We start from the raw sequence: 27,327 nt of genomic DNA on the forward strand, positions 1-27,327 counted from the left end.
TGGTCCGAAAGGCCAGTAACAACCGCAAGCTGACGATCTTTCGCGTTCCCCACTTTGTATTAATAGTCAAAAAAGTGGCCGTGGTGCCTGCCTTCCCGGCTTTTAGGCACGCGCATCTGCATGAACGCGCACCTCTGCTTTGACTTTGCACCGCTGGGGTGCGGAGTGAGGGGGTGTATCTGATCCGATTATATCGGCGTCAAAATCAACAGAACAGCTGGGGATGATTTTGTTATATTAGGAGCTCGCCGTGGAGCAGAAAGCCTGCATGCTGTAAAATCAGCGTGCGTCCTGGCTGCGGGAGTTGCATTGTGGGTTCCTGAAAGTGATCCAGTAAATTGGAGATGGCGCTGTGTACAGTATGAGCGAGTTAGCAGCCAAAGTTTGGGAGAGTGCAGAAAAGTTATCAGGAGAGACATACATAAGGGAACATTTCCAGCTTGAATAAAAATTGGAAACTACTCTTAAGAAGACAGCATTCCAAACAGGGCATTAACAGCAGCCTGGGGGATTTGTCCAAATACATGGAGCAATCTTTTACTTACAGCTCTTAATCAGCGGAGCCATGCGCCGCGTTGCTACTAAATGCGGTGAAGTAGTGGACAGCAGGCAGCTCCAATAGATTTAGCGCAATGGAGCAACACGAGCATGTGTCCGCTTTGGCTTGTCGCTTCCAGGGAATGCTTTAACGCGGTTATCATGAAACGTCTCGCGGGAGAGCACAGCACTGGAATTTTTACGAGAGAATGAGCGAGTCTCGCGCAGTTAAAGATTTGGCAACGCCGGTCTCCAGAAAGCACCGACTCATGGCCGCGGTCCTTCCCGGGGATGAGAGCGCGCTGACCGGCTGCGGTGCCCGACCGGAGCATAACGGTATCTGCCTAGTGTACTGTTTCATCTGCGGCGGAGGAGTCACTCCCGGAAAGGAACTGAAGCTGCAAGTGAAACAGCAGCGAGAGAACCTTCCTTTTTTCCCGTTTCTGCAGCACCAAGAGCCGGCCCCTGGGGCCGAAGAGGTCTCCCCCGATGGATGCGTATTAGTTTGCGCTGTTTGCCAGTGTTTTCTCGGAGAGCAGTGGAACTCATTTGAACGGAGCAGGACGCCTATTGAGAAGCGTATGTACTGGCTTAAGCGCCCCTACCAGTGCGACTCGAGGAGGGTCCCGCAGGAATGGAACATTTCTTACGACCAGGAGAGGAGGATCAGCGTGAGTAGCCAGCACTTTGACGCGCCTGATTCGGACTTGTCATCCCTGTCAGACAACGAAAACGTTTCAGATCAGGACATCGAATCCACAGAGGGGCCAGTTTCGGGTAGAGAGAAGAGCGCACGCCACTTCGGCAGGGTTTTAAAAGAGGGGCAGTTCCGGGGCGACGATGATAAGAGCCAGTCTGATGTCCACGTGCGCGGCCGCTACTTTATGGATGGGCGCCCGGTTGACATTGCAGCCTCGGCAAACCGCTCCTTGCAAGCACTGAATCGGGCCACTCCGTCATCTGGTTCGCTGGCCCAAGTCCACGACTTTATCCCCAGGCGCTCTTATGACAGTCCGCCTGCCCAAACACATGCGCAGGATAACGGGATTATTACGTGCAACAGGCAGTGGTTCCCCGAAGAGAATGCTAGGCATCCCGTTTGCCGGCAGCGCTTTGAGGACGCCAGCTGCACAGCAACGGACTCTTTGCCTTTACGCAGCAGCACTGCCAAGCCCACGGCTGTTACTGATCCACTCCCTGCATTGTCACCTGTCGACTCCTCGGGTGTGGGCGAACGTCTCAACAAGGGGGAGCCGAGTACGTCTGACAGTACTCACTTAGGCTATACTGATTCAGACGATAACGAAATAAATATTACCAGTGATGACGACCAAGAAGTGTTTGAAGCAGTTAAGGGCAGAGGGCACGTGTTAGCGCTCAACAAGCAGATACGCGAGTCAGGCAGCGTCATCTCAGCCCCCCGGGGCAGCTCAGCAGTCCCGGAGCGGGTGTGCTTTATATGCGGAAGTGTGTTGACGCAGAATAACCAGCATAAGGTGTTTGTGCAGAAGCAAGAGAGGACCTCAAGTGAGCCCTTTTTTCCTTTTCTGTGGCTCCACACTGCACCCCAGGGTGCCCTTCCCCTCAGCCCTGGTGGGTTCACCCTGGTATGCTCATGTTGCCACTCCTCACTCATGCAGCAGTGGCAGAGCTTCGAGCTTGCCAGTGTGCCAATTCTACAACGCCTTTATGTGGTGCCACTGAACACAAGTACCTCAGGAGTTACCCTCAGTGAAAGTTCGAACCACAAGTTGGACAAAGCTGTGCTCCTTGAAGCCTGCTATCTCTGTGGAGAAGACTGCTCCAAAGGTGTTAAAGTGGTCTACTCTAAGTGTTTCCCTGATAACTCCAACAGTGTTATGCACTTTCCCTTTATTAACATGCTCCCCTGCCCGCCTAATGCCAGGGATGATAAGAATGGCAGGGTTCACAGCTGTCTAACATGTTTTAATGTCTTGGAGGAGATATGGGGTGAATACAAGGCAAGTGCAAATGAGGCTCTGATCACATCTGTGAATGCATTTCTTAGTAGATACCATCAGAGTGTCACTAGAACAGCTGGTCAGGTCAGTTGCCTGAGTTACCAGCCATCAAGGATGGGGCACACCTCCATTTGTTACCTGTGTGGGGCAGATCTCTCAGCAGGCACAGAGTTCCAGCTTAATGTCAATCCACCGGGCCGCTGTGGAGAGAGGGAGCCTTTCTTTCCCTTTTTGACTGTCCACCCCCCTGCTCCACGCGCAAAGCCTGCTGACTCCACCGGCCTGGTGTCCACATGTATTCTGTGCTACCATGACCTGTTGAGTCAGTGGATTCAGCATGAAGGAAAATCTGGCCAGCCGGCAAGCAGTCCCTGGTCTCGTCAGTATAGCGTGGAGACATTTGTGTGTTTCTTTTGCCGTCAGGAGAAGAGACGGTGCTTGGGCTTAAAATCTGTTCACGTTGCTCGGCTTCCTGTGTTTCTCTATGCCCCAAGAGTTAGCAACACTTTGGTGGTGGATGATGGGAAAAAACTGACCATTGGATCATGTGTGGAATGTAAAGCAGTGGTATTAGCTGGCCAGAATATGACACAGAATTGCCTGTTGGATGGAGATTCCCCTTCTAGTAAGCACAAGGTAAGAAAGACGTTTATTCACTTTGCTGTTAGAGATTCTGTGTGTTGAAGAAGGCAAGCAAAAGATAGGTACCCTTAGACGAATTGAAAGAATTGAAATGTTGGCTGTACTTCACGTGTTTGGCTGTATTTTATTTGCTTATCTGTGCAGTTATTTATTTTTTGTGAATGGTTCAGATATACGCTGACTGTGCGACTTAGGGAATGGTTATCATGCCAGCTGCTGTATTTGGAATTGAAACACAAGTAGTAAATGCAAAATGTCTAGACTTGTTATAGTTTTTGGCTTTTTCTATTTTCTATTGTGCTTGTCAAAATTTCCCAAATGACATCATTGTCTTATTTTATGTATATAATTTAAAATGAAGCAGGGAATCCCCTTGACTTTGTTAGCTAACTTTGGTGTCTTCAAAGACTTTACATAGAGGCAAGATGGCGGTAAGTAACTGGGTTCAGTTTATAGTTCAGTCATTTTTTGTGTGGAATTTACACATCTTCAAAGCATACAGGTTGGATTACCTGGTGACTCTGATTTGCTTAGAAATACTTCATGTGCCTTGTGATGAACTGGCATCCTGTCCAGGGATCATTAATGCTGTTTAAGATCAGCTCTTGCTTTCTATTTGAAAAACAAAAACGGGTTCAGAAAATAAATGAACATGTGTTTTGATTTATCTAATATTATATATGTGTATATGTATACACTGATCAGCCACAACATTAAAACCACTGTCCGGTAAAGTGAATAATATTGATTATTTCATTACAAAGGCAGCTGTTACAGGGTGGGATTTGTTTGGCAGAAGGTGAACAGTTGGTTCTTGAAATTGATGTGTTGTTGGAAGCAGGAAAAATAGGCAAGCATAAGGGTTTAAGTGACTATAACAAGGGATAAATTGTGAAGGCTATATGACTGGGCCAGAGCCTCTCTAGAATGGCAGGTTTTATGGGTTGTTCCCATTATGCAGGGGTTAGTGCCTACCTCCCAAAAGTGGCCCATGGACGGACAACCAGTGAACTGGCAAGAGGGTCATGGGCGCCTGCCTTGCAAGTGGGCAATGATGGCTAGGCTGTCCGGTCCAATTCCACAGAAGAGCTATAGTTTTAGAAATTGTTGAAAAAGTTGATGCTGGCCAAAAGAGAAAGGTGTCAGAACACATAGTGCCTCGCAGGTTGCTGTGTATGGAGCTGCTTAGCAACAGACCGGTCATATTGCCAATGCTGACCCCTGTTCACAACCAAAAGTGCCTATAATGGGCACGTGAGTGTAGAACTAGATCATGGAGCAGTGGAAGAAAGTGGCTTGATCTGATGAATAACATTCTCATATAGATCATATCGATGGCTGCATTTGTGTCATTTACCTGGGGTAGAGAGAGCAGCAGGATACACTATGGAAAGGAGGCAGTGTGATGATCTGAGCAATGTTCTGCTGTGAAACCTCAGGTCCTGGCATTCATGTGGATGCTATGTTGAGATATACCACCCACCTAAAGATTGTTGCAGATCATATACATTCCTTCATAGCAACAAAATTTCCTGATGGCATTGGCCTGTTTCAGCAGGACAGTGCACCCTGCCACACTGCAAAAATTGTTCAGGAATGGTCTGAGAAACATGACTGTTCTGCCCCACATGCTGTTAAGTGGTACTCTTATTTGTTGAACTGTGATCCCCCCTTTGTCTTGTCATTTATGACCTATCAGTCATGTTCCACACTCACCGTGGTGTTAACTGTCTATGAAGCTCATGTAAAGCACTTAGGTCCTGTAATGAACATTTAAATACAATGCACCCTTCTGTCTCTCGTAGGCACCCCTTTATCTCTTGTTTTGGTCACGTCCAAAATGTACATTAGGTATGTAAACCCCTGGCTCGGGTTAGTTTTGGTACTCCGTAATCTGAATCTCTGTCTGCGTGCATCTCTTGTCATGATCCAACCCTGGAATTTTTTTTTTACAACGAGATACTGTATGTCCAGCAAAAGCCTTCAAGAAAGCTCACCCTTGTTGTTTTAATATGGATGTGCTGAGTTGTTTAAGCTCTTTGCAGTCACGTTGCATAAACAGTGCAGAGTGGGTAGAAAAATGACAAAGGGTTCAGGGTGCTGACTTGGCCTCAAAATTGAGCATCTATGGGATGTGCTGGAAATACAAGTCTGATCCATGAAGATCCCTCCTCGCAACTTATAGATAGATAGATAGATACTTTATTAATCCCAAGGGGAAATTATACATTAAATATAATGAAATGTACAGTATATGTATAGATAGATATATCTATGCAGCCATCATTGCACCAAAATACGGGGTTAAAAGAAACATTAGCAAAAAGTATATGCTTACTTCTTTTTGCATTTCAGTCCATGTTTTATGAATTAATTAATTAATTAATTTAATTTAAAATAAACACTAAATATGAAATCTTTTGATGGTAAAACTTCTCCAAGTGGTCAAAGGAAAACAAGAAAAAAACAAGCCAAATCTCTATCCATATTACTAACCGAGAATGGAAGGCATGGATGCAGGTACACGGCGATGGGACCATGAGACATAGTACGCAGGCGCCTACAGCGCGCGTCTCATAAACCGCAATCGAAGTCTGATCCACCACGAATGAAGGAGTCACGGCCCAAAAATGAAAGAGCTCAACTAACGTAAATAAGACATGAAGCAACAACGCACCCATAGCTAACGACTAACGACACAGCCACACAAAAAAGAGGATTCTGCGCTGCACCCCAGAGGCTACGGAGGCCCCACAGGTCCACAAAGATAGTACGAAAGGCGCAGGCGCCTACAACACGCTTCTGAACTAAACGTCCACACTACACAGCATGGTCCATGCGCTTCTAACACACTGCAAGCATAAACACGAGATAGTACAGAAACCACACAGATCCGGACTCCACAACATATGTGAATCACATTACAGTAATACAATATTAACAGTACAACCACAGAAAACACAGGCTCGACACCATATGGGTAATAAGAATAAACAAACGCTCCGTATTAAACATACAGCATCCTCACACGTCCAAACTACACAGCATATGTGAATCACATTACAGTGATGCATTACTAACAGTACAACCACAGAAAACGCTCCGTATTAACAGTAAGTGCAAATATCCATATTGCTAACGGTAAACAACATATAACTAACGGAGAACCGGTCACGGCTCCAAAACGATACAGCTCGACTAACGGAGCTACCTGTATAAAATCAATGAACGCAAGCGCCTACAACACGCGTCTCAAATGCCGCAAGCAAAGCAGGCACGGCTCCAGAAAGAAAGAGCTCGACTGACGGAGATACAAAAAGAGAGTACAGAACCCTACACGTCCACACTACACAGCATAGTCAAACCCGACATAGTACGGATGGTGCAGGCGCCTACAACACGCTTCTAAAGCACCGCAAGCAATAACCCGAGATAGTACAGAAGCCCCAAAGATCCGGACTCCACAGCATATGTGAATCACATTACAGTAATACAATACTATATGTATTCACGGAAAACACAAACAGAAGAGGCTTCGGCATCCCGCCCCACAGTCAAACCAGACAAAGTACGGAGTCCCCAAATGTCCACAAAGCACAGCATAGTCACACCCGAGATAGTACGGAGGGCACATGCGCCTATACACCGCATGTGAAGTAGCCATGGCTCAGAAACGAAAGAGCTCAACTAACGTAAATAAGTGATTTTAAGATTGTAATAACTCCATACCAAGGAATACTCATTCAAGGACAACACGCCATCTGTACTACAAATGTTGTGTATAAAGATATCCTATGTACGTCATCTACACCTTTACACTCCAATATATCTCATACATAGATCTGCGCAAACTCAAAGACATTCTATACTTGCATAACATAACACTTACACTGCTATTCTCATTTACATGTATTACATAGACCTACAGATATCGTGACAGTGGACATGATACATATGTAACAATTACCGAGACAGACAGTAATCTCTTTCAAATGTATTTCGGGTTACCCAAGACCAGGGGTTAGCGAGCGAAGCGAGCAGGGGGCGGAGCCCCCTAGTTTATATCTAATTGTGTTATTCATCTGTTGTGTGTGCTTAGCATGTATCCTTTTGTGGCAGTATCAGATAAAAAGAAGGGACCAGCTGTGGAGTGAACACCAGTCCATTGCAGAGGACACTCATGCGCACTTGCTGAGCCTATTAACCAAACACACGGCATTGAAGTATTGGACAAAACTGGGATACCCACTGAAAACCCATGCAAAAACAGGGACTTAATGTAAACCCCATAGCACCGCTCCATTGTATGACCTTTTGTTTTTTTAATCCATATTTTTATGTGTGTTATTCACATGACAGACCTCACCAGTTCATTCACAGACAGGTGAGCGAGTTATTTTTAAATGGAAAACCATGTATTTTTAAATCTTTTTTTTTTTTTTTTTTTTAATCCTAGTAGATAAAGGTTTAACCTACAGTGCATCCGGAAAGTATTCACAGCGCATCACTTTTTCCACATTTTGTTATGTTACAGCCTTATTCCAAAATGGATTAAATTCATTTTTTTCCTCAGAATTCTACACACAACACCCCATAATGACAACATGAAAAAAGTTTACTTGAGGTTTTTGCAAATATATTAAAAATAAAAAAACTGAGAAATCACATGTACATAAGTATTCACAGCCTTTGCCATGAAGCTCAAAATTGAGCTCAGGTGCATCCTGTTTCCCCTGATCATCCTTGAGATGTTTCTGCAGCTTAATTGGAGTACACCTGTGGTAAATTCAGTTGATTGGACATGATTTGGAAAGGCACACACCTGTCTATATAAGGTCCCACAGTTGACAGTTCACGTCAGAACACAAACCAAGCATGAAGTCAAAGGAATGGTCTGTGGACCTCCATGACAGAATTGTCTCGTGGCACAAATCTGGGGAAGGTTACAGAAAAATTTCTGCTGCTTTGAAGGTCCCAATGAGCACAGTGGCCTCCATCATCCGTAAGTGGAAGAAGTTCGAAACCACCAAGACTCTTCCTAGAGCTGGCCGGCCATCTAAACTGAGCAATCGGGGGAGAAAGGCCTTAGTCAGAGAGGTGACCAAGAACCCGATGGTCACTCTGTCAGAGCTCCAGATGTCCTCTGTGGAGATAGGAGAACCTTCCAGAAGGACAACCATCTCTGCAGCAATTCACCAATCAGGCCTGTATGGTAGAGTGGCCAGACGGAAGCCACTCCTTAGTAAAAGGCACATGGCAGCCCACCTGGAGTTTGCCACCTTGGTAACCCCATGTACTTTTGGAACTGTGAGAGGAAAATAGCACGACTTTATAGACAGGAGTCCAATGCAGAACTCTACTTACTTTTTTACTTTGTAAAAAAAAAAAAGATTAACTGCTGATGATGTAGATCATTTTGTCTATGCTGAAATTCCAAACAGAGAAACCTATTCTGACCTCATTAAAAAGATTCAGCATATTGGGACTCGCAAGATTACAAATATTGTTTTTACAGAAGTTCTGAAATAAAAGTGAAGCTAATGAAATAGCAACAATTCAAAGAAAAAAAAATCTTAAAAGTGTATGTGGAAAAATCAAACATGGAGATTGGCGAGCCCCCTTCTCTCACCGACCTCGTCCAGCTCCTCACCCGACTCCAGCCTTGATTGTCGGGAGGCGGACCTTTAAATAGGCAGCTGATTGCTGACCACACCCAGCCACCTGTGACACAGGCCAAGTTAAGGGTACCATTTACCTGCTATGTACATGTTTTGAGATGTGGGGGAAAACTAGAGTACCAGAAGAAAATGTGCACCCAAGTAACTTCACATTGGGCCATGAGTCTAATCTCTGTGAGGGTGTTCCGAACACAAAGTGGTACAGTGCATTTTGTCTGAAATCATTTGCATAAAAAGTATAAATGTAACCATTCTTGATGTTAAAACAGTAATTTCCAGGATGAAAAGAATATTATCACATATTTATTTATGAAGTAAGCCTGTTGCATAAAATTTATGAATGGGAACTAGATGTAATTTTTATGAATGGATATCTTGAACTTGCGGAATATGTGCAAAAATATATAGTCATAGGGGGTTTGAGAATTTCTTGTCAGGCAGGTCTCTGCTGCATCATGCGCTGTGATTCTGTTGTGTTACTTTTTAAATGTACTGTATTTCAACACTTAGAGCACATTCCTAGGTTAAGCATTTTTTGCTTAAATGTAAAGGAAGCAGTCAAGATATTATAGAGAAAACCTCGGGGACACCGAATTTAGCTGTGTTTACATTATACGAGCATCTAAAAGGTAGAGTTATTCAGAGGTTGTGCAGTTTGGGAGACCAAGTTTATATAATATTGCACTTTTCAGCAGTGAAAACTATATAATGGTGTTTCAAAAACAGACAGTACTAATACAGATATTTAGATGGAAAAATAGGTTAAAGGTTACTTCCATGTTGAAAAGGAAAGAAGGTTAAAGACACAATGTTTAGGCTGTATAGCCTTCACCAGGTGTGCATCTGAAAAGGAAAAGGCAGGTAAACTATTATTTATAGGAGGGAACAAAGCCAGGGTAGATGAAACAAGAAAAGGTTACAGTAGATGAGAAAAAGCTGCCATTAGATATTTTTTATATGAGGAGGGCAGACAGGTGAAGTGATTTGCTCAGGGTGACACAGTAACTCAGCAGGGATTGAGCCAGTAATCTGAACGTTAAAATCAATTGTCTAGCTGCTCTGCATAGTAAGCCGGTTTTATATGGACCTGACCACAGTTTTACATTTTTTCTGCAGTGGGTTGTCTCCATCTGAAGCTTGGACCCAGGACATTCTTCTTGTTTCTTCTAAAGCGGAAATATGAGCAAATTAGTTTACTGAGTCAAAGAACACTTGCTCTTTGGTACAGGAAATCAGTTGTGAGTTCAACACTTGTAACATGCTATCATTTTAACTCCATTAGAGTATCTCCTTGTTTAATTTGCAGCCAATCGCATTCCATTTTTAATTCCAATATATTTTAAACATGTTTTCTATGGTTTGTTCCCCTTCTCATGTTCTGGTCAATAGCCATGAGCTCTTTAGTCTACCTGCAAAGCACAGAAACAAATAACTTTACTTACTGAGGTAAGTGAAGGTTCCATTAGCCCAGATGGGTCTTTAAGGATCTTAGTGATGTCATTGCACCTTTTGTCATGGATACTTCTTAACTTCATTTCAATCTTTACAAATACAATAGTAGAATACTGTAGATTAGAATTAGTTTCTTAATATATAAAAAGATACATTGTTATTGATGCTCTCATATATTTTTAAACCTGTATGTCCTAGCTGGGGTCACAAGTGTAATAAGCATATACATAATGCACATACACACACGTTAAATGAAATCTTTATGCTTTCATTTCAGTCTGAGAACTAGCATATTTAAGCATAAGCCAGTCAAAAAGAAAGTCTTAGATTAAGTCATGTTGGCCAATCTGCAATGTTAATGACCTAACTCACTTGGAAATATTTCTGGGCCCGGGAAACAGGTGTTCTTTTTTTTGAATAACATGTGATCACTTCCAGATCTTGCATGTCATCGCTTTCATGTCAATACAAGGCACACATCTGCTTCCTGTGTTTCCTGGAACATTTGTTATCTGTGGAAAAAGAAATTAAGCTTGTAGATTTTTTTACTTCAATTTTAAATAAATGTGGGAATTTTAAATGGAAACACTGGCAGTATGTTTAGTTTCATTATTTTAAATAAATTGTGTTTTTTAAAAGTAAATCATTAAGACACAAAAATGGGATAGTATACTATTGCTTTCTGTCAGAATAAGATATCTATCTATCTATCTATCTATCTATCTATCTATCTATCTATCTATCTATCTATCTATCTATCTATCTATCTATCTATCTATCTATCTATCTATCTATCTATCTCAAACAAGTTGAAAATTGTAGTATTACATATACTCTAACAGAAAGATTTTATTGATTGATTTTTTTTTTTTTTGTGTTGGATATCATGGTGGTTCATTTTACAACTTCAGCAGTCAGGGTTCAAATTCTGTTCTGACCATTGTCTAAATGTAAGGAGATTCTAAGCCATGCTTGTCTTTGCAGTTAAACTGGTAATTCTAATGTGGTCCAGTAAGTGAAGGTCCCGTAGGGATCATTTCTGCCTTACACCCAGAGCTCCCTGTAAAGGTTGACAACGTTATAGTAGTAGATGTGAACCTGGAAAATAAATAGCAGTTTTTCTTTATGTAAAGTGTATGTCTGGACTGCTTGTTCTGAAAGCTCTCAAATATCCATTTGGAACAGTTACTAAAGATTGTCTTAAAGCTTTTCATGTACTTTCCGCCTCTCTACCATTATACATTAGACCAGCTTTTGCCTTGAGGTGATTAGACTGCTGATATGGAAACCGCTGAGTGTGGGAGCATCAAGATTAGATATGCGACACAGGAAAGTGATTTGTGAAAACATGAAGGACTTACAAATTCTTATGTATTTTGTAATATCACAAAAACCTCTTTGGTGTTCCAGGTTGAGAGCTGTCTGTAAATTGGCTTGCTGTGCATGAGTACACCTTATGATAGAAAGGTGATTGTTATGCATCATGTAGTATAGCATCCTTCAGTTGTTTCAGGATTGCTGCTGTTAAGATTTTACTGCAGCTCTTGATTGGTATTTTACCTGTTTGACATCTAACTTGCTCTTCTTATGATACTTTCATTATAAAATGTCCAGTTTGTATTGATACAACAGTGAAAGTAGACATAGACCATTACTTGTAGTACAGTGTTAGCCTTTAGCACAGGGGCATGTTGGATGTTTTTCTTTTTTATATTCCCCTTTAAATGTTGTAGATTGGAGCCTTAGACTGAAATCAGATCTGAGAAGTGACGACTACTGCTCAGATGTTGACTTACCAAGCATGTCATGTGCTTCCTTATAAAGAAAGAAAGCAACACAGAGTGCTTAATATGTTGGAATGAAACACGACTCTCCTCATGCTGATAATATTTACTTTGTAGTGATGCTTTTACTTCACAGATACTTTAGATATACATTTCAAAATATTATTCAATATTTATTTACATTATTTAGCTTTTTTGTGGATTTTTTATGAATATATTAGACCAACATCTCATTGGATCATTTTGTACTGTTGCCATTCAGGTGCTTATCTATACTACATAACCATCTACTCCAGTTCTCATTTGTTGTGAAAAAAGAATTGTTTGTACAAGTATATTAACCTGTCTTTGAAAAAGCTTAGAAATAATATGAACTTTATTTGATTTATTACTTTCTTAGGAGTAGCTTTATTACATACAGTAACTGCATGTGATCTAATAACACTTGTATGAAGGCTGCATTCAAGGCAGCAGTGCTTTGACTTCAGGTACATTTCTTAACACCTAAAATGGTGTTCTCAAAGCATGGATGGGTCCAAGTCTGGTGGCATATTTTGATCTGATGACTTAATTTTCTTGGCACTCATTTCAGCTGAACTTTGGAATGAAAACCTGCACTAAGGGTGACCTTGTATAAATGTAGTAAACTGTTTATCATTTAATAATAATTGAGTAAGAATTTCACAGCTGAGTAATTCGAGTGTCCCTTGTAGTAAAGAGTTTGGAGGTTTAACCTGTGTGGTTAAGCGGGTTAGGAAATGGATGGATAATGTAGTATATAGAGAACAAAAATAAGGATAAAAAGAGACTTGCTTCAATACACATTCAAGAGGTACAGCAGGGAAGGACTGAGGGCCTTAGCTTTTCTCATGTTTTTAGTTTTTAAATTAGCATTTGGTAGCTTACAGTGACTTGCTGTACATGCACACAGGGTGGAATATGATAGACTTGTTATGCCTGACCTTTATAGACACGTTCATTGGTTCACCTATTCCATTATATTTTTCTCTGGCTAAAGCTTACTTCTGTTGTACAGTATATTGTAGTCATAGTAGTAGTCTAATAATCTGAGACAAAATCCTCTCAGCAATATCCAAGAACAAAAGAGAAGTTCAGAACCAGGAAAAACAAAGTAAAGTACTATTCAAAAAATCTCCAACTAACTCAATGAACCACATCACTATCACCTGACTATAAAGGCTGTGAATGATCCCATTAGTAGTATTGTCAGAGTGGCCATGCCTCTTGAAGTTCCAATCACAAAATACAAGGAATGGAGGAGCATTTAAAGTTACAATACATAACTAATAATAAACAATAAATTAGAGCAACAATATAAAGAAAATGCATAAAACATAAAGAATACTTCAGACATAACCATGAAAGAATAGAAAATGCAAGCCAGGGAATAAAACCTGGCTGTAACACAACTTGGATTTGCTTGGTACATGGTCTTATGTACATACATGTATCACCTGTGCTTATTTCAAGTTGTAATTGTACTTACTCATTAGCAGTGGGCATGACGACCAGTGAAAATGAGCAACCATTTATAAAATGTTCAAGTTAAAAACTGTGCAGGGCACTGAAAAAAATGAAATCTAAGTAAATCTAAGAAAGTGAAAAGTTTTGTTTTCCTTATTGTGAAATGTTTTAACTTATCAAAAATATTTAAGATCATTTAGCTTATTCTAAGGTATCTTGTCAAGTAAAATTTGATATCCTAATTTGCTAGATTTTTTGCCAAGTAAAATACTTTTTTTTGCTTTTATTTATTAAAAAAAATCTGCCAATACAGTGAGCAAAATTTACTTGACAAGATCTGTTAAAATGAGTTAAATAATTTTAAATACACGTTTCTTGATAAGTGAATTAATCAAAATAAAGGAAACTAGATTTAATGGTGTGATTTATAAACTTTTCACTTGCTTAAATTTATTTATTTTTCATTGTTTCCATTACATTCAATACTTTCAAACAACATATTGTGAATTTGTAAACACTGAAATTAATCCATGTTCACTGAACAGATCTGATTTTTTTTTTTTTTTTTTTATATAAATGTGGCCTGCAGACATTTTAACAGCATCCATTATTTTTTATATAGTCCAAAGACATACCCCCAGTCTTGGAATTCAGCTCATTATTGTAGCTGTTCTGTTTGATGGTATTCCATAGGTGTTTCTTCTAGTATGCTGTGAAAGTGAATTTAATCCATTATTCATTGCATCTCTTCTTATTAACACTGTGCTAAGACGATTATGTGAGAATTATTTTAAAAGTCCAATTTATTCACTATTGTGAATATTTTTTAATTTCTTTATATTTACCTACAAATTACATCAACCAGTTTTGGTTTTCACCAGAGCTTTAAGCAGTGTGATTTCCTATTTTGCACCTGGTACTGCAAGGATAGACATTGACCTGGCAACCCTGAACAGGATTAAGCACATTTGATGATGACTGGATAAATTGATGAGAATGCTGGTGCTGTCTAATAGCACCTGACAATAAACTTGCGCTTGCACTTGACACTAATGTTTTCATGCAGTGCTGCTGAGCATTCTTGGCCATGAATGAAAACAAGAAAAACATCCAGATCGAAATTCTACATCCTGATATGAAAAAAATACAGTTTTTGTCAGATTTGCTTGACATCAGAATAGAGAATCCTCATTAAGTTTCATCTGTAAACTGGCAGCCATGATTTCCATCTAAAATAAATGAATGAAGGAAGCACCCTTGCTCCCTTGTTTTTCAAACAAGCATCACATCCTGTAGTATACAGCTGAGGGGATATCCCATATTTTTTCTCGAACAGGCCGTGGAACTCAATATCCTGTAAAGTCATTGCAGATTTTCCTTCACAGTTGTACTGCATGTTGGCAAACAACCTTATTAGGGTCAGTGTTCGCTTTCTTGTAAGCATAGAAAAATAAATGCTTGAGATAATTTTAAACAAGTACATATGATTGGCAAAACATGTGTTTCTAGCCTTCTTTCAAAAGCTACAACATAGTCAAGTTTTCACTGAACCATCATTTAGCCAATATTTCTGGCAGTATTTCTTTTGAAATGGCATATTATTCTCAAAAGTTGAAAAAATACAGTGGGAAAACAATGGCTTTTGTTTTCACCAAAGCTTAGCAAAACAATCCTTTGCCTGCCTATAGTATTACTGACAAATATTTCATCGCAGAACATTCTTTTCTCAAACTTGCTCTATACAATTCAGGGTCACAGAGCCTGGAGCCTTTCTGGGTAACCCTGAGCACAAGGCTGGAACATCTGCAGACAAGGCGCCTGTCTCTTGCAGAGCCAAATGCACACATACAGCATCAATCTGAAATCAGAAATCAACCTCACACCACAGCTAATAAAAATGCAAAGTTCTTCTGTTTTCCTCCTCTGAATTTGTGAATTTTTCAGATTAGAGTCTGTACTGCATTTGGGGATGCCAGGTTAGTAGGTGACTAAATTAAAATCGAGCGCCGTCATGATGTTTTATTTGTTTGCATGGCTTAAGGTAGGGAGAGCTAGGGCAACAAAAATAAATTGTTTTTGCCACTTGTTTAGAAGATTGATTTTTTTATCACAGCTGAATGTGTTGGCTATAAGCTACTTTGTTCCTGATTAACATGAAGATGGTCAGATTCATGACAGGCTACATTTAGACATATCGTGGATTGTGTTTTGCAATGAAGAAAGTGCAGTAGGTTAACAATTTTTAATAGCAGGGAGTCAGGAAGCAGCAGCATAGACTGAACATCCGGCCTTTATGTAATCTTATGTCATCAGTAGCTTTTTAGGCTGCCTGATGACTTAAGCATAAGTAAGCAGCACAGCAATGTTGGCTGGCTCAGAATCACAGTTACTGACATATCTGCAACACCCTCATATCCTTTCATTGCGAGCGTGTAAAAATACAGAGGTGTTGAGAAGGGAGTTCACTAAACATTTTGCAAACAGATTTTTTTTTTTATTATCAAATTTTTGAGGGTCATAGTGAAATTAATAAACAGCCATTTTTGGTTGAAAAACCAAGTACAGCATCTTAAGGCACATACCTGGAATTATTTTTGAACAAAATTCTGTTTTTTGAGTCATTTTTCCCAGCCATCTGGTGGTTTGAAGATACCCTTATGGAAGAACTCCATTCCAGCTGCACAAAGACACTGATGTAATGTTTGCAGGGTTGGCTCTGTGCTCTTGTAGTGTCACATCTATTCCTTTATGGTTCAAAAAGATGGTAATCAGACGGTGTCAGATTGGGACCTTAAAGAGGGTAGGGGAGAATTTTTCTCTCCTATTCTCTCAATTTCTTCCAAGATATGAAGAGATGTTTTTGTGCTGACATTTGTGGTCTTCAATTGGAAAATGTGGGACTCAGTGGGCAGAAATTCTCTTGATATCCCAGCTTTTCAGTCATCTCTCATCTGCTCGTATTCCTAGCTGTGACACTATTTCCCTCATCATCACATGTCTGTCATTTCTAATAAGAACATTAACCTTTTCCTTGTTGTGCTCTGTAGAGGCTGTTCAATGGTGTCCACTATGAGACTGATCTTGAATAACAGTGTAACCATTTTTAAAATGCTTTTTCCACCTTTTCACAGTTCTGGCAGTCAGGCATGCATATCTGTGTAAAAATCAGATGCATAAATTTCCTCTTCAACAAGAAATCCAGTCACGGCACACTGACAGAATGATTCATCACTGTCGACCATTTTGTTTAATGTTTGTGTGGTATAACATAATTGCAATATTACAAATAAAAAAATTGAGAACGACAGTATGTGATTAGATGTGGTTGTTGATGTTGCCTGAAGGCTAAAGAATTCTGGATTTGTGTCCTGACCAGGTCACTGACTATGTGGACTTGCGCACATTTTTCTCCTATATTTCAATGGCATGCAGATTAAGTTATATGGCCTGCTATGAATGGGGGTGTGTGTGGTACCCTGTTCAGGCTTGGTTCACATCTGCACCTGAGGCTGCCATGATAGACTCATGAACCCTGACCAGAATTAAGCAAGTTTGATAATGGACAGATCTATTGTTTTAAACATCTTGATATCTAAAAGGCTGTATTTGCACATTGCCAGCCAGAATGTTTGGCACCAAGAGTTGGTTTTCTTGCTCCTATCAATGTGACTTCTCTTAAAATTAAACAAAATACAGTCATCCTTCTTTTAGTAGTCTTTTACCCTTCAAAACTATTGTGCTGATGTGCAAATATTTTCATGATATCGCACTAATTAGTTTTTTCTTTTGTAAGTACCCTTTTTCCATACATTGTTTTATATCATGCTGCCTTTTTATACACAAAAGGTATGGAGTCTATAGTTGTTTTGTTGTTTTACTGTTTCTTTTTATTTGTGCCTTGGTTATGTCTGAATTCTTTAAATCACCCAGAATACTTCTGCTAGTCCATTTTAGTCGGACCTTTTTTTTAGTGGTTTCCCACTGATGCTCAGCTCAAGTTCATAATGCTTGTCCTGACTTACAAGCACCTTGTGACTCTTCTCCTTTTGTATATCCGTTTGCTCCTCCATAAAACCTCAGTTAGTAGAATGAAATGGGGAAAAATGTAATCTCTCCAAAGATGATAACAATAAAAAAGGGAAATTAAAAATTTTAAAAATCTGCTTTTTAAAAGATTTGTGTTTTCCAGGATTATAAGGTAGTACTTGGGGTGAGTGGCAGTTTCCTTACTTTTTGTTTAAATGGTAAGGCTAGCCGCACCAGGAGTTAGTGTTTTGTTGCTTTAACCAATAAAACGTTCCCTAGGGTGACATAAGTTTCTAAGAGTGTTAGGAATTTGTAGTACATCTAGTGGTTAACCTCTTAGATCTTTTGCTTTGCCTTTAGGGTACTCAGTAGCACGTTTTTCATTGCTTTGATTTTAGTTGCTTAGAGTTGTAGTATATCTCCTGTTTGGCTATTTCTGAAGACTTTCTAGTAAATGACTGGTTTTAACCATTTACAGTGTTTGCCTCCTTTGCCAAGTGGCTGGTTTACTATGCGGATTCTTTTGGTTTGTAGTAACTATTTATTTAAGTTGTGTCTGGTCGATTCTGAGCTTTCTTTTTTCTTTAAAAGGTGAAAGCCTTTTGAAAAGCCAGAAGGCCTAAGTCAGGTGCTAACACTGGATGGAGCACCATTCCATCAAAGGTACACTTATGCCTATGTCCACTTTTAGAATAATCAGTTAATGTACTAAACTTTAGGAAGTGCCGGTAAATCAGAAAACTCCGAGAAATTAGCAGCAGACATGGTGTGAATGTGCAAATTTCATATAGACAATGTAATAGGAGAAAAATGATGGAGATGGTAAAGGGTTGGGGACCAGCAGGTGCCCTTTTAATTTAGGCAAACTATATTAAAATAAAAAGTCTAACCAGCAGAATAATTGTTGTCTTTCATCTCAGTCTTGCTAATTTGGGTTCTTTGAAGCTTTGTGCTCTTTAGAATTTAGTTCTTAATTAAACGAATGCTGACTTCTGGCAATTCAGGTCCTTTAAATTGCCTGCAGGTCAGAAGAAGTAGGAGCTCTGGAGCCAAACCAGAATTTACATCAACAGACTCTGTCTATTAGGCTGCAGATGAAAGAGAAGTGCATGTTAGCAGCCATGCTTCCCTAGATGCCAGCTTGTGAATCCTTACCTTGGAACTGTCACCTGGATGCTCCTGATTCACATGCGTGCGACAGCAATGATGTGCTTAGGTATCAGACTTAGATTCCTGCAGTGCATTGTTTTGCACTCCAACATTTGGTAGCACCCTTGCTCTTTTCATATAGTACAAATGAGTAGATGAAGAGAGTATCTTTTTGCATTACTTCATGTTGTGAATTACTGGATGGAGCTATGATTTTTTTAATGATACATTACAAGAAATACATTTTCATTTTTTTTTTATTTATAAATTCATAGAGATAATCGTTAACGATTCTTCTTACTTATCTTGCAATATCATACAGTCAGTGTCTACTAGACTTCTATCTCTGATAAGGTATTAAGAAATGCAGTGAATAACTTTTATATACTTTTTACTGAACAGGATTTTAAAACTTTGACTAATAGTATAGTTTAAACCAAAGATTCTCAAAACTGTTCAGGCTGACCACATCTCTACACATAATATACTAGAGGTGCAATTAAAAAAAACAAAAAAAAAACAAAACAAAAACACTTACTTGATACTATTTTTTAAATATCCTCAAATACAATCACACTAGCTCCCTGCATCTCATTCTCTCTCTCGGCCTTCTTGCCTTTTGTTGCATCTTTTTGCTACCTCCAGATTCTAATCTGCCTGTACCATCCAGTAAACTGTTCCATATTGATAAAGATGGACTTAAAATGTATGCTGTGTTTCTAAAATCTTACTTACAAGCTGTTGAGCCAGCCTCTGATCATCTGAATTCCGCTCAGTCTATTGACTTTCATGGGTGTCTTGAAGTCTTGCATTTTCATAGGGTATCTCTAGAGCTGCTTATGCTTTCCAACTTCTATCTAATCCACTCTATATTTACTATTGGTATTTGGTTATTATGTCTACAGACTGCAGTAGAAAATTTCTTATACTGTGCTGTTTGTCTGGTTATCTGTTAAATCTGCCTGTCTTCAGAATTTCCTGCTCCTTCTTCATTTTTTCCCACTTCTATGTGGGGTCGATGTGCTTGATCAGCCTTCTCCCAACAGCTTGGTTCTGCACCACCTCGCCTGTCAAGCCCTCTTCCTTCAGATCTTCTTTTACACCTCACTTTCTTTTCCCATGTACTTACATTTCCATCACTCTTTTGCCCACATATTCGTTGTCTCTCCTCATAACATGTTCATACCCCTTCAAACTACTTTCCTGTACTTTCTTAGATAATTTCCACACTTTTGTTGAACCTCTGATTGTCTAATTTCTTATTCTATCATTTTTGTAACTCCACACACCCGTCTTAACAATCTCATTTCTGCCACATCTAACTTATTCTCCTGTGTTCTATTTACTAGCCTCTTCTCAGCTCCATACATTATTTCTGGTCTTACCACTGTGTTAAAAACCTTACCTTTAACCTTCGCCTTAATTCTTCAATCACACAATACTCCTGATACCTTCTTTCAGTTCTTCCATCCACATCACACTCTATGGGTTATCTCTGCATGTAGTTTTCCATCTTGGGCTACCACTGATCCTAGATATTTAAATTTAGCTACTATTTTCAATAGATCACCCTGCAGGCTAACATCTGAATCCTGATCATCATTAAACCTCATATATACTGTCTTCTTCCAATTTATCTTCAACTCTGTATCTTCCAAAGCCCATCTCTATTCTTCCAACTTCCTTTCCACTTTCTCTTTTCTGGTGATGCACAACACAATGTCATCAGCAAAAAGTATGTACCAGGGAGACTGGTCTTTTATCCCATGACTCAACACAACCATAACCAGATCAAAGAACTAAGGACTTAAAGAAGATCCTGTGTTGCACACCTAATTAAACAAGAATCTTGTCTGTTACCCCAGCACTGCTGTTAACCCGAGTCCACACCTCCTCATACATATCCTGAACAATCCACACTTACTATTCTCTGGTACTCGTTTCTCTCTCATGCACCTCCAGAGCACTTGACGTGGCACTCTATCATAAGGGTTCTCCAAACCAATAAATGCTATGTGCAAACCTATCTCTATGTTTATAAATAGCCATAGTAGAAGCAGTAGTAGTACCTTTGAAAATTAAATGAGGTATTAAAAAAAAAAAAAGAAACTCTCACTTGCATGTCCATCTAACAGTAAGGAGGCATGCACAGTAAACAGTTGCAACAATAAACCAGATTTTCATGTTTTACAAGCAATATAGTACGTGCTTTGTTTTAAAGTCACAATTTTCTACATTGTCAGGTTCTGGAATATAACCATTCTTCTAATTGTCTCTCAATTAGGCATTTGCAGCAGAAACATCTGATTATTGTGAGTTGAGGCTAGAATAGCACAACCATATGTACTCCCTAAACTTGTAATAACAGGGCATTAGACAAATGAAGTATACTGTATAAATCTTCCTCTTTCGGCTGCTCCCGTTAGATAAATAAAGATCCTAATTGTAGAAAATTGTAGGTAGGAGACTACAAGCACGTTATCAGGACTACATACTGCAACTAACTTAATAACAAATGCAGCCTTAATATTATTTTGGCAGCTGATACTTTTAATTTGGTTAACAGCAATATGAAGATATATGGACTACCCAGGAACTAGCAGAAATAAAAGATAGGATGTTGGGTTGTTCAGCTATTGAAAATAAAATGTTCATTTTGGTTTTAATTTCACCCAGGGAACATATGTAAATCTGGGTGAATGCTTAAAAATTTCTAGCTTCACAAGTAAAATCTTCATAGGCAAGCAAAGTAGAACTGCCCCTCTATTTGATATAAACATAAAACATCTCTATCATTCTGAAACAGCATAGAGAAGCAATGCATTTAATTAAAATACTTGGCTGATTAAAGTCAGTGTTTAAATTTAGATTAATTGACTGTTGGGGGAAAAAAAATCAGGCTCCGTAAGTGATACCCCAGGGTTGAATTTGGGAGCATCTAAGTGAGGAGAGCAAGAAAATGGCAAGATTTCTTTTTAAGATATCTTATAGGCTCATGTGGGGTGTGAGGTCATGCACACTGGGAGACAACCTTGATTTCAGCACATGTGTTAATATTAGCCACTTTGCAGCCAAATCATTCTCTATTCTCATTGCTGTAGCTGTTGACAGCCCTTGCTAAATTGCTTAAGGTTCTCAATGGAATACTTTAAGCTGTAAGTGGGAGTTAAATAGTAACAGTATTATTTAGGTTGTTTCAGATAGCCAAGATTTAAAAAGTCCAGGGGCAGATGTAAAAAATTATGTACTGGTATAGTATTATGGTTTTTCTTAGTATGTGATGTATTCTGTAGGTAACAAACTCTCTGTAAAGGCAATATGTTCTTAGCCTATTATTATTATTCATGGGTTCCTTTTTTGAAAGTACTGATGTAGCACTTTCTTTGGCCTTTCGCAACCCTGAATTGGTATAAATGTCTTTAAAGGATGAACAAATGACTAAATTCACCCACCTATCCACCATTTATTTAACCTGTTTATTTAGGTTCAGCGTTGAAAGAAGCAAGTTTCTATTTTAACAGCCCCTTTGGCAAAGCAAGAACAAACACTGTGAGATGCCACACAGGACCTACTCGGTCATCCTGGGACAGTTTGGGTTCCCAGTTAGCATAACATACACTACTTTATATTGTAGGGATTAGAAATGGTGCACCAGGAATGCAGTAAGGTCTATGTAGACATGTGATAGAACATACAAACTATACCTACAGCGCAAAGGATTCAAACTCGGGACCACTCCACCATCATGCTGCACTTGAAGGAGGATAATATTCTAATAGTAGTAGTACTTGAAAGCTTTGACATTTGAATTATTTGAGGTAACCTTACAGGGATCAGTGACACAATGCTTTTCTGATGTTTTGAAAACTGTCCTTCACAATCAAGTACAACGTGAAGTTTTATAATTCTCTGTATTGCTAAGACCCCCTGTTATTATTGTTGTTCCTACTGTAGATCTAGCATTAGATTTTAAAATCTACCTTTTTTATCCTATTTCAAGGACCATCTTTTAAATGTGTATCATGTTTTTACATTGCTATCGCATAGTAGGGTGGCAGAGAGATTCATGTAGCCATAGTATATTAAATCTCATGCAGATTATTGCTATGTGTACAGTTTTCACATTCTAACTGTGTCTTTGTAAGGGTTTCTGTAAGTACTGTGTATTTCATTCACATCTCAAATACATGCATGTGAGAGTGACTGACTGGTAGCAACAAATGGCCTGTTATGAATGTGTGTGTGTGTGTGTGTGTAGGGTTATGCCCTGCATAGTGCCTGTCATTGCAAAATTAGGCTTTGGTCCCTTGTGACTCTGTACTTGGGGGAAAAAGTGAGTTCAGACACTGGATGAATGGAATATGATAGTGAATGAACAGGGTATAGCATTCCTCATTAAAAATAAAGGTCTCGTATTGTTCAGACTCACTCTAGTTTGACTTGAAATTTCCATTGACTTTAATCATCCATCCCGCTATATCCTAACACAGGGTCACGGGAGTCTGCTGGAGCCAATCCCGGCCAACACAGGGCGCAAGGCAGGAACAAATCCCGGGCAGGGCATCAGCCCTCCGCAGGACACACACACCAAGCACACACTAGGGACAATTTAGGATCGCCAATGCACCTAACCTGCGCATGTGTTTGGACTGTGGGAGGAAACCCACACTGACACAGGGAGAACATGTAAACTCCACGCAGGGAGGACCCGGGAAGCGAACCCAGGTCTCCTTACTGCAAGGCAGCAGCACTACCACTGAGCCACCGTGTTGCCCGTGACTTTAATTAGCTATTTTTATTCTGAATAAAATATTTTTTTAAATAAAATACTTAAAACAAAAGTTTTTAAGTAAGATGTTTAAAACATTTAAAAATGTTATCTCATTCCACTAATCTTCAGAAGGTTTCCATTGATTTTTTTTATGTGTATAAAGTTTTATATTAGTACATATTGTGTGTATTGCATACGTTCCAGTGTTAATTTTATTTTGTATACTACATTTTTTTTCCAAATAACCATATGTTTTATTATAGGTTTACTACTAGTTTTAACATTTAAAAAACAAACAAACTTAATTTTATAAAATGCTGCTTTTCCTTATATTTCTACATTGTGCTTTAGGGATGTTGCAAGTAAAAATGATGCACAATTAAAAAAAAATCCTTGATTTAAATATGTATTTTGAAGTAGGCAGAAAACCAAACACAGATGAGAGTCCTAGCAGAAAGCATCAGAAAGTGTCAGTAGCTTGGGTGCATAAACTTTAAAAGAAAAAGCAGTTATGTGCTGACAACAAAACACTAAATTAGTATACCACCACAGCACAACGGCTGTTCAGTTACATCTAAAAAAGATTATTTGTAGGTTTTAATCAATACTTGCCTGGCACCACAAGATGAACTATGGCTATCTGTGGATTGTGTATGGTTGTAGTGTACCATTTGCTGGTTCTAGATACTTTCAGCAATCTGTGTCATTTTCCTAATTTAAATAATATGACAAATTTATAACTTTTTATGTTTGGCCTATGAATTAATTCTACTGTAACATTAGGAACAAAAGTACAGCTTCTCAATGGTTTGCAAATGTTTCACTTTTCTTTAAAAAAAATGCAACCCCATCTGTTTGTTACTGCAGGTTGTGCAATGTCACAAACAAAGCTTAGGGATATTCCCAACCGAAGTACAAACTTTCCCAAAGCACGTAAATGCATCTTAAGTACTCCCTCAACTATTGTTTGACCTCTGTACCTTCATAAAGTGCTGGTGCGTTTTGTAAGGAGGAACGGGCACCTAGATGTGTGCTTAATTTAACTAAAACATTTTAAAATATTTATATTTTTTCATTGTAACTGTATGTAAAACTGCAGCATATCTTCCAAGTAATGCTGTAATAAAAATTTTTTTGGGAGACCTGGGGAAACATGAAAAGTATGCCCATTTATTGACAGCTCAGACAGTCACTTGCACAGAAAGCTATTTATTTGCATAGCACATTAATTTGGGCTGTTTTGAAAGCTTATAAGCTGAACACTTGACTGGAGAATGATACCTGTCATATTGATATAAAAACGAGTGGTTGAATTAGTTAAAAGCCATAATATAACCTGCACCCAATCAGAATATGACAAGCAATTAATTTCCATGGGCCTGTTTTAACAATGCCATTAAAACAGCTTATTCAGAGAATATGAAATGTGTACTGTTTTTCCAAGCTATATAATAGCAAGAATATATACAGTAATAGATATAATGAAGACAATGCACAGTGTTTAGCTTTGCTTCCTTGTAGTTCTAGAGTAGCACTAGAATCCAGACACTGTTTGTGTGAGGATTTCATGTTATCCCCATCTCATACTGTATCTGTTCCCTACAGAACAATAACAGATGCATTTAGTGTTAGTCAGCAGCTATAAACTGGTCACACAGAAAGAGTATTATTTGTGCCTGAGAGTGCCCTATGGTTGGCTAATGTTCCCTTTTAAAACTGATTCCTGCCTTTCACCCAGTGCTGCTGAGATTAATTCTGGCTTTCTTTTTGAAACTGAATGAGCCAAAAGCAGGATATAGATGGATGGAACATATCTATAATAATAAAAGGCAAAGCCCTCACTGACTGACTGACTGACTCACTGACTGACTGACTCACTCATCACTAATTCTCCAACTTCCCGTGTAGGTGGAAGGCTGAAATTTGGCAGGCTCATTCCTTACAGCTTACTTACAAAAGTTAGGCAGGTTTCATTTCGAAATTCAAAGCGTAATGGTCATAACTGGAACATATTTTTTGTCCATACACTGTAATGGAGGAGGCGGAGTCACGTATCGCGTCATCACGCCTCCTACGTAATCACGTGAACTAAAAATAAGGAAGACATTTACAGCACGAGTCACACGCGGGAACGAAGGTAAATGACGTTAATTTTTGACTGTCTTTTAATACTGTGTAAGCATACATATTAACACATGTGCAATTAAACGTGTGCATTTACGGGGTGATTTCTCAGGCTTAAAAGCTCACCTTTTATCAAACGCGGGAACAAAGGTAACTGACGTTGTTCACTGTCTTTTAATACTGTGTAACCATACATATTAACACATGTCCAATTAAACGTGTGCATTTACGGGGTGATTTCTCAGGCTTAAAAGCTCGCCTTTTACTAAAAAGGTAAATGCAAAACTATTTTCAATCAGTTTATTGAAACGCTCCCGTTAAGGATTGCAATAACATATTCGCGAGATAAAAGAACGAAGTAGGGGGAAATGGAGGAAGAGCCGCAAACAGCGAAGAGCAAAAAATTAATTAAACAATTGAGAACGGAGCGAGTTAAGCATACAAGCATGTTCATAAGGGAAACAAAGCACGGTGTAAAACGTAAGTTTAAATTAAGTTTATAGAAACGCTCCCGCTGCGGATTGCAATAACATATTCACGAGATAAAAGTTTAATGAGAAGACACGAGGTATAAACGAACCACACGCCGTGGCGCAACGTTAGGGGCAACAGTTTCAACCATTCTATGATCTGCTTCTCGCAACTGAAAGACGGCACATGGCGGATGTTAGCCGACTTGCTGACCGCAACGTTAGGGGCTTCAACTATGGCGCTGACGCCACATCTCAGTGCCAACACTTTGCAGACTCTACTTAAAAGACACGCCCTCCTCACTGGACAGTTAAAAACACCAATCAAACTAACGATGACATCAAGTATTACCCAATCAAAAGTAGGAAAGGAGGCATCTTCATAAAATGCGTGTGGGATGATTTGCATGAGACGCTGCTTTAAAAAAAAAATGATAAAAAAAATACGGGATAAATCCCGTCCAGTATTGATTCAAAACGGGACGCGCAATTTCATTCTCAAACGCGGCACGATTCCGTATTTTAAAGGACGGGTGGCAACCCTACAGTGCCAGGTAACCACCCATACAATCACATTGTGATTCAGACTAGGAATGCAATGAATGTAATTACCCCGATCTACATACAAGGCGAAAGTCTTGCAACATTCAAAGATGATGGTTTGGGATAAGTACACCATACAACATAAAAGAGCTTATGAAGCCTTGAACCGAAAAAAGCAAGATCTCACAGATCGTAAAAAAAAAAAAAGGAGGTAATGTCATTTTACTCGCTGTAGATTTTAGTCAAACATTACCAGTTATTCCACGAGGGAGACCAGCACATGAACTCAACGCGTGTTTAAAATCCATGCTTCTCCCACGCTCGGTTATATGTCGCGTGTTCTCGGGTAGGTGCACCAAAAAATGTATACATTTAAGCATGTAATGGGCAAACAAAAAATGAGGTATACCCGAAGGCACTGCAGTAGTACTTAATGTAACTTTACTTCTTAAATGTTAATGTTTTACTGTTTAATAATTTATACGCTTCTTATATGTTGTTCAAATTCTTTTATCAAAATACCACTGACAGCGCAATGCACGATAACATGGAGTGAATACACCATACGCATCCGCCCACGGCTGCCCTGCTGTGCGCAGATACGAGTTGATTCTACAATAAAATAAAATAAAGATAAAAAGAGTAAAACGATCATCACCCATAAAGCGTGTGTGTGTGTATATA

The 27,327-nt window shown here is 39.2% G+C and overlaps 1 protein-coding gene across 3 annotated transcripts in view; it reads left to right on the top strand.

Annotated features, from left to right (window-relative positions):
• The first annotated feature begins 582 nt into the window (after nucleotides 1-582).
• The window catches only part of gse1b (Gse1 coiled-coil protein b), a 745,433-nt gene continuing 718,688 nt past the window's right edge, over nucleotides 583-27,327 (top strand). For 2 of the 3 annotated variants that reach the window (XM_051932118.1, XM_028809828.2), the window contains exon 1: nucleotides 583-3,155. In XM_051932118.1, the coding sequence (XP_051788078.1) occupies nucleotides 747-3,155 (2,409 nt within the window). In that variant the 5' untranslated portion in view covers nucleotides 583-746. The remainder of the gene's footprint in view (nucleotides 3,156-27,327) is intronic. The other variant, XM_051932119.1, reaches the window with a different exon arrangement.

Source organism: Erpetoichthys calabaricus, chromosome 9 (genome assembly GCF_900747795.2).
Source record: "Erpetoichthys calabaricus chromosome 9, fErpCal1.3, whole genome shotgun sequence".
Classification (NCBI taxonomy): Eukaryota; Metazoa; Chordata; class Cladistia; order Polypteriformes; family Polypteridae; genus Erpetoichthys; species Erpetoichthys calabaricus.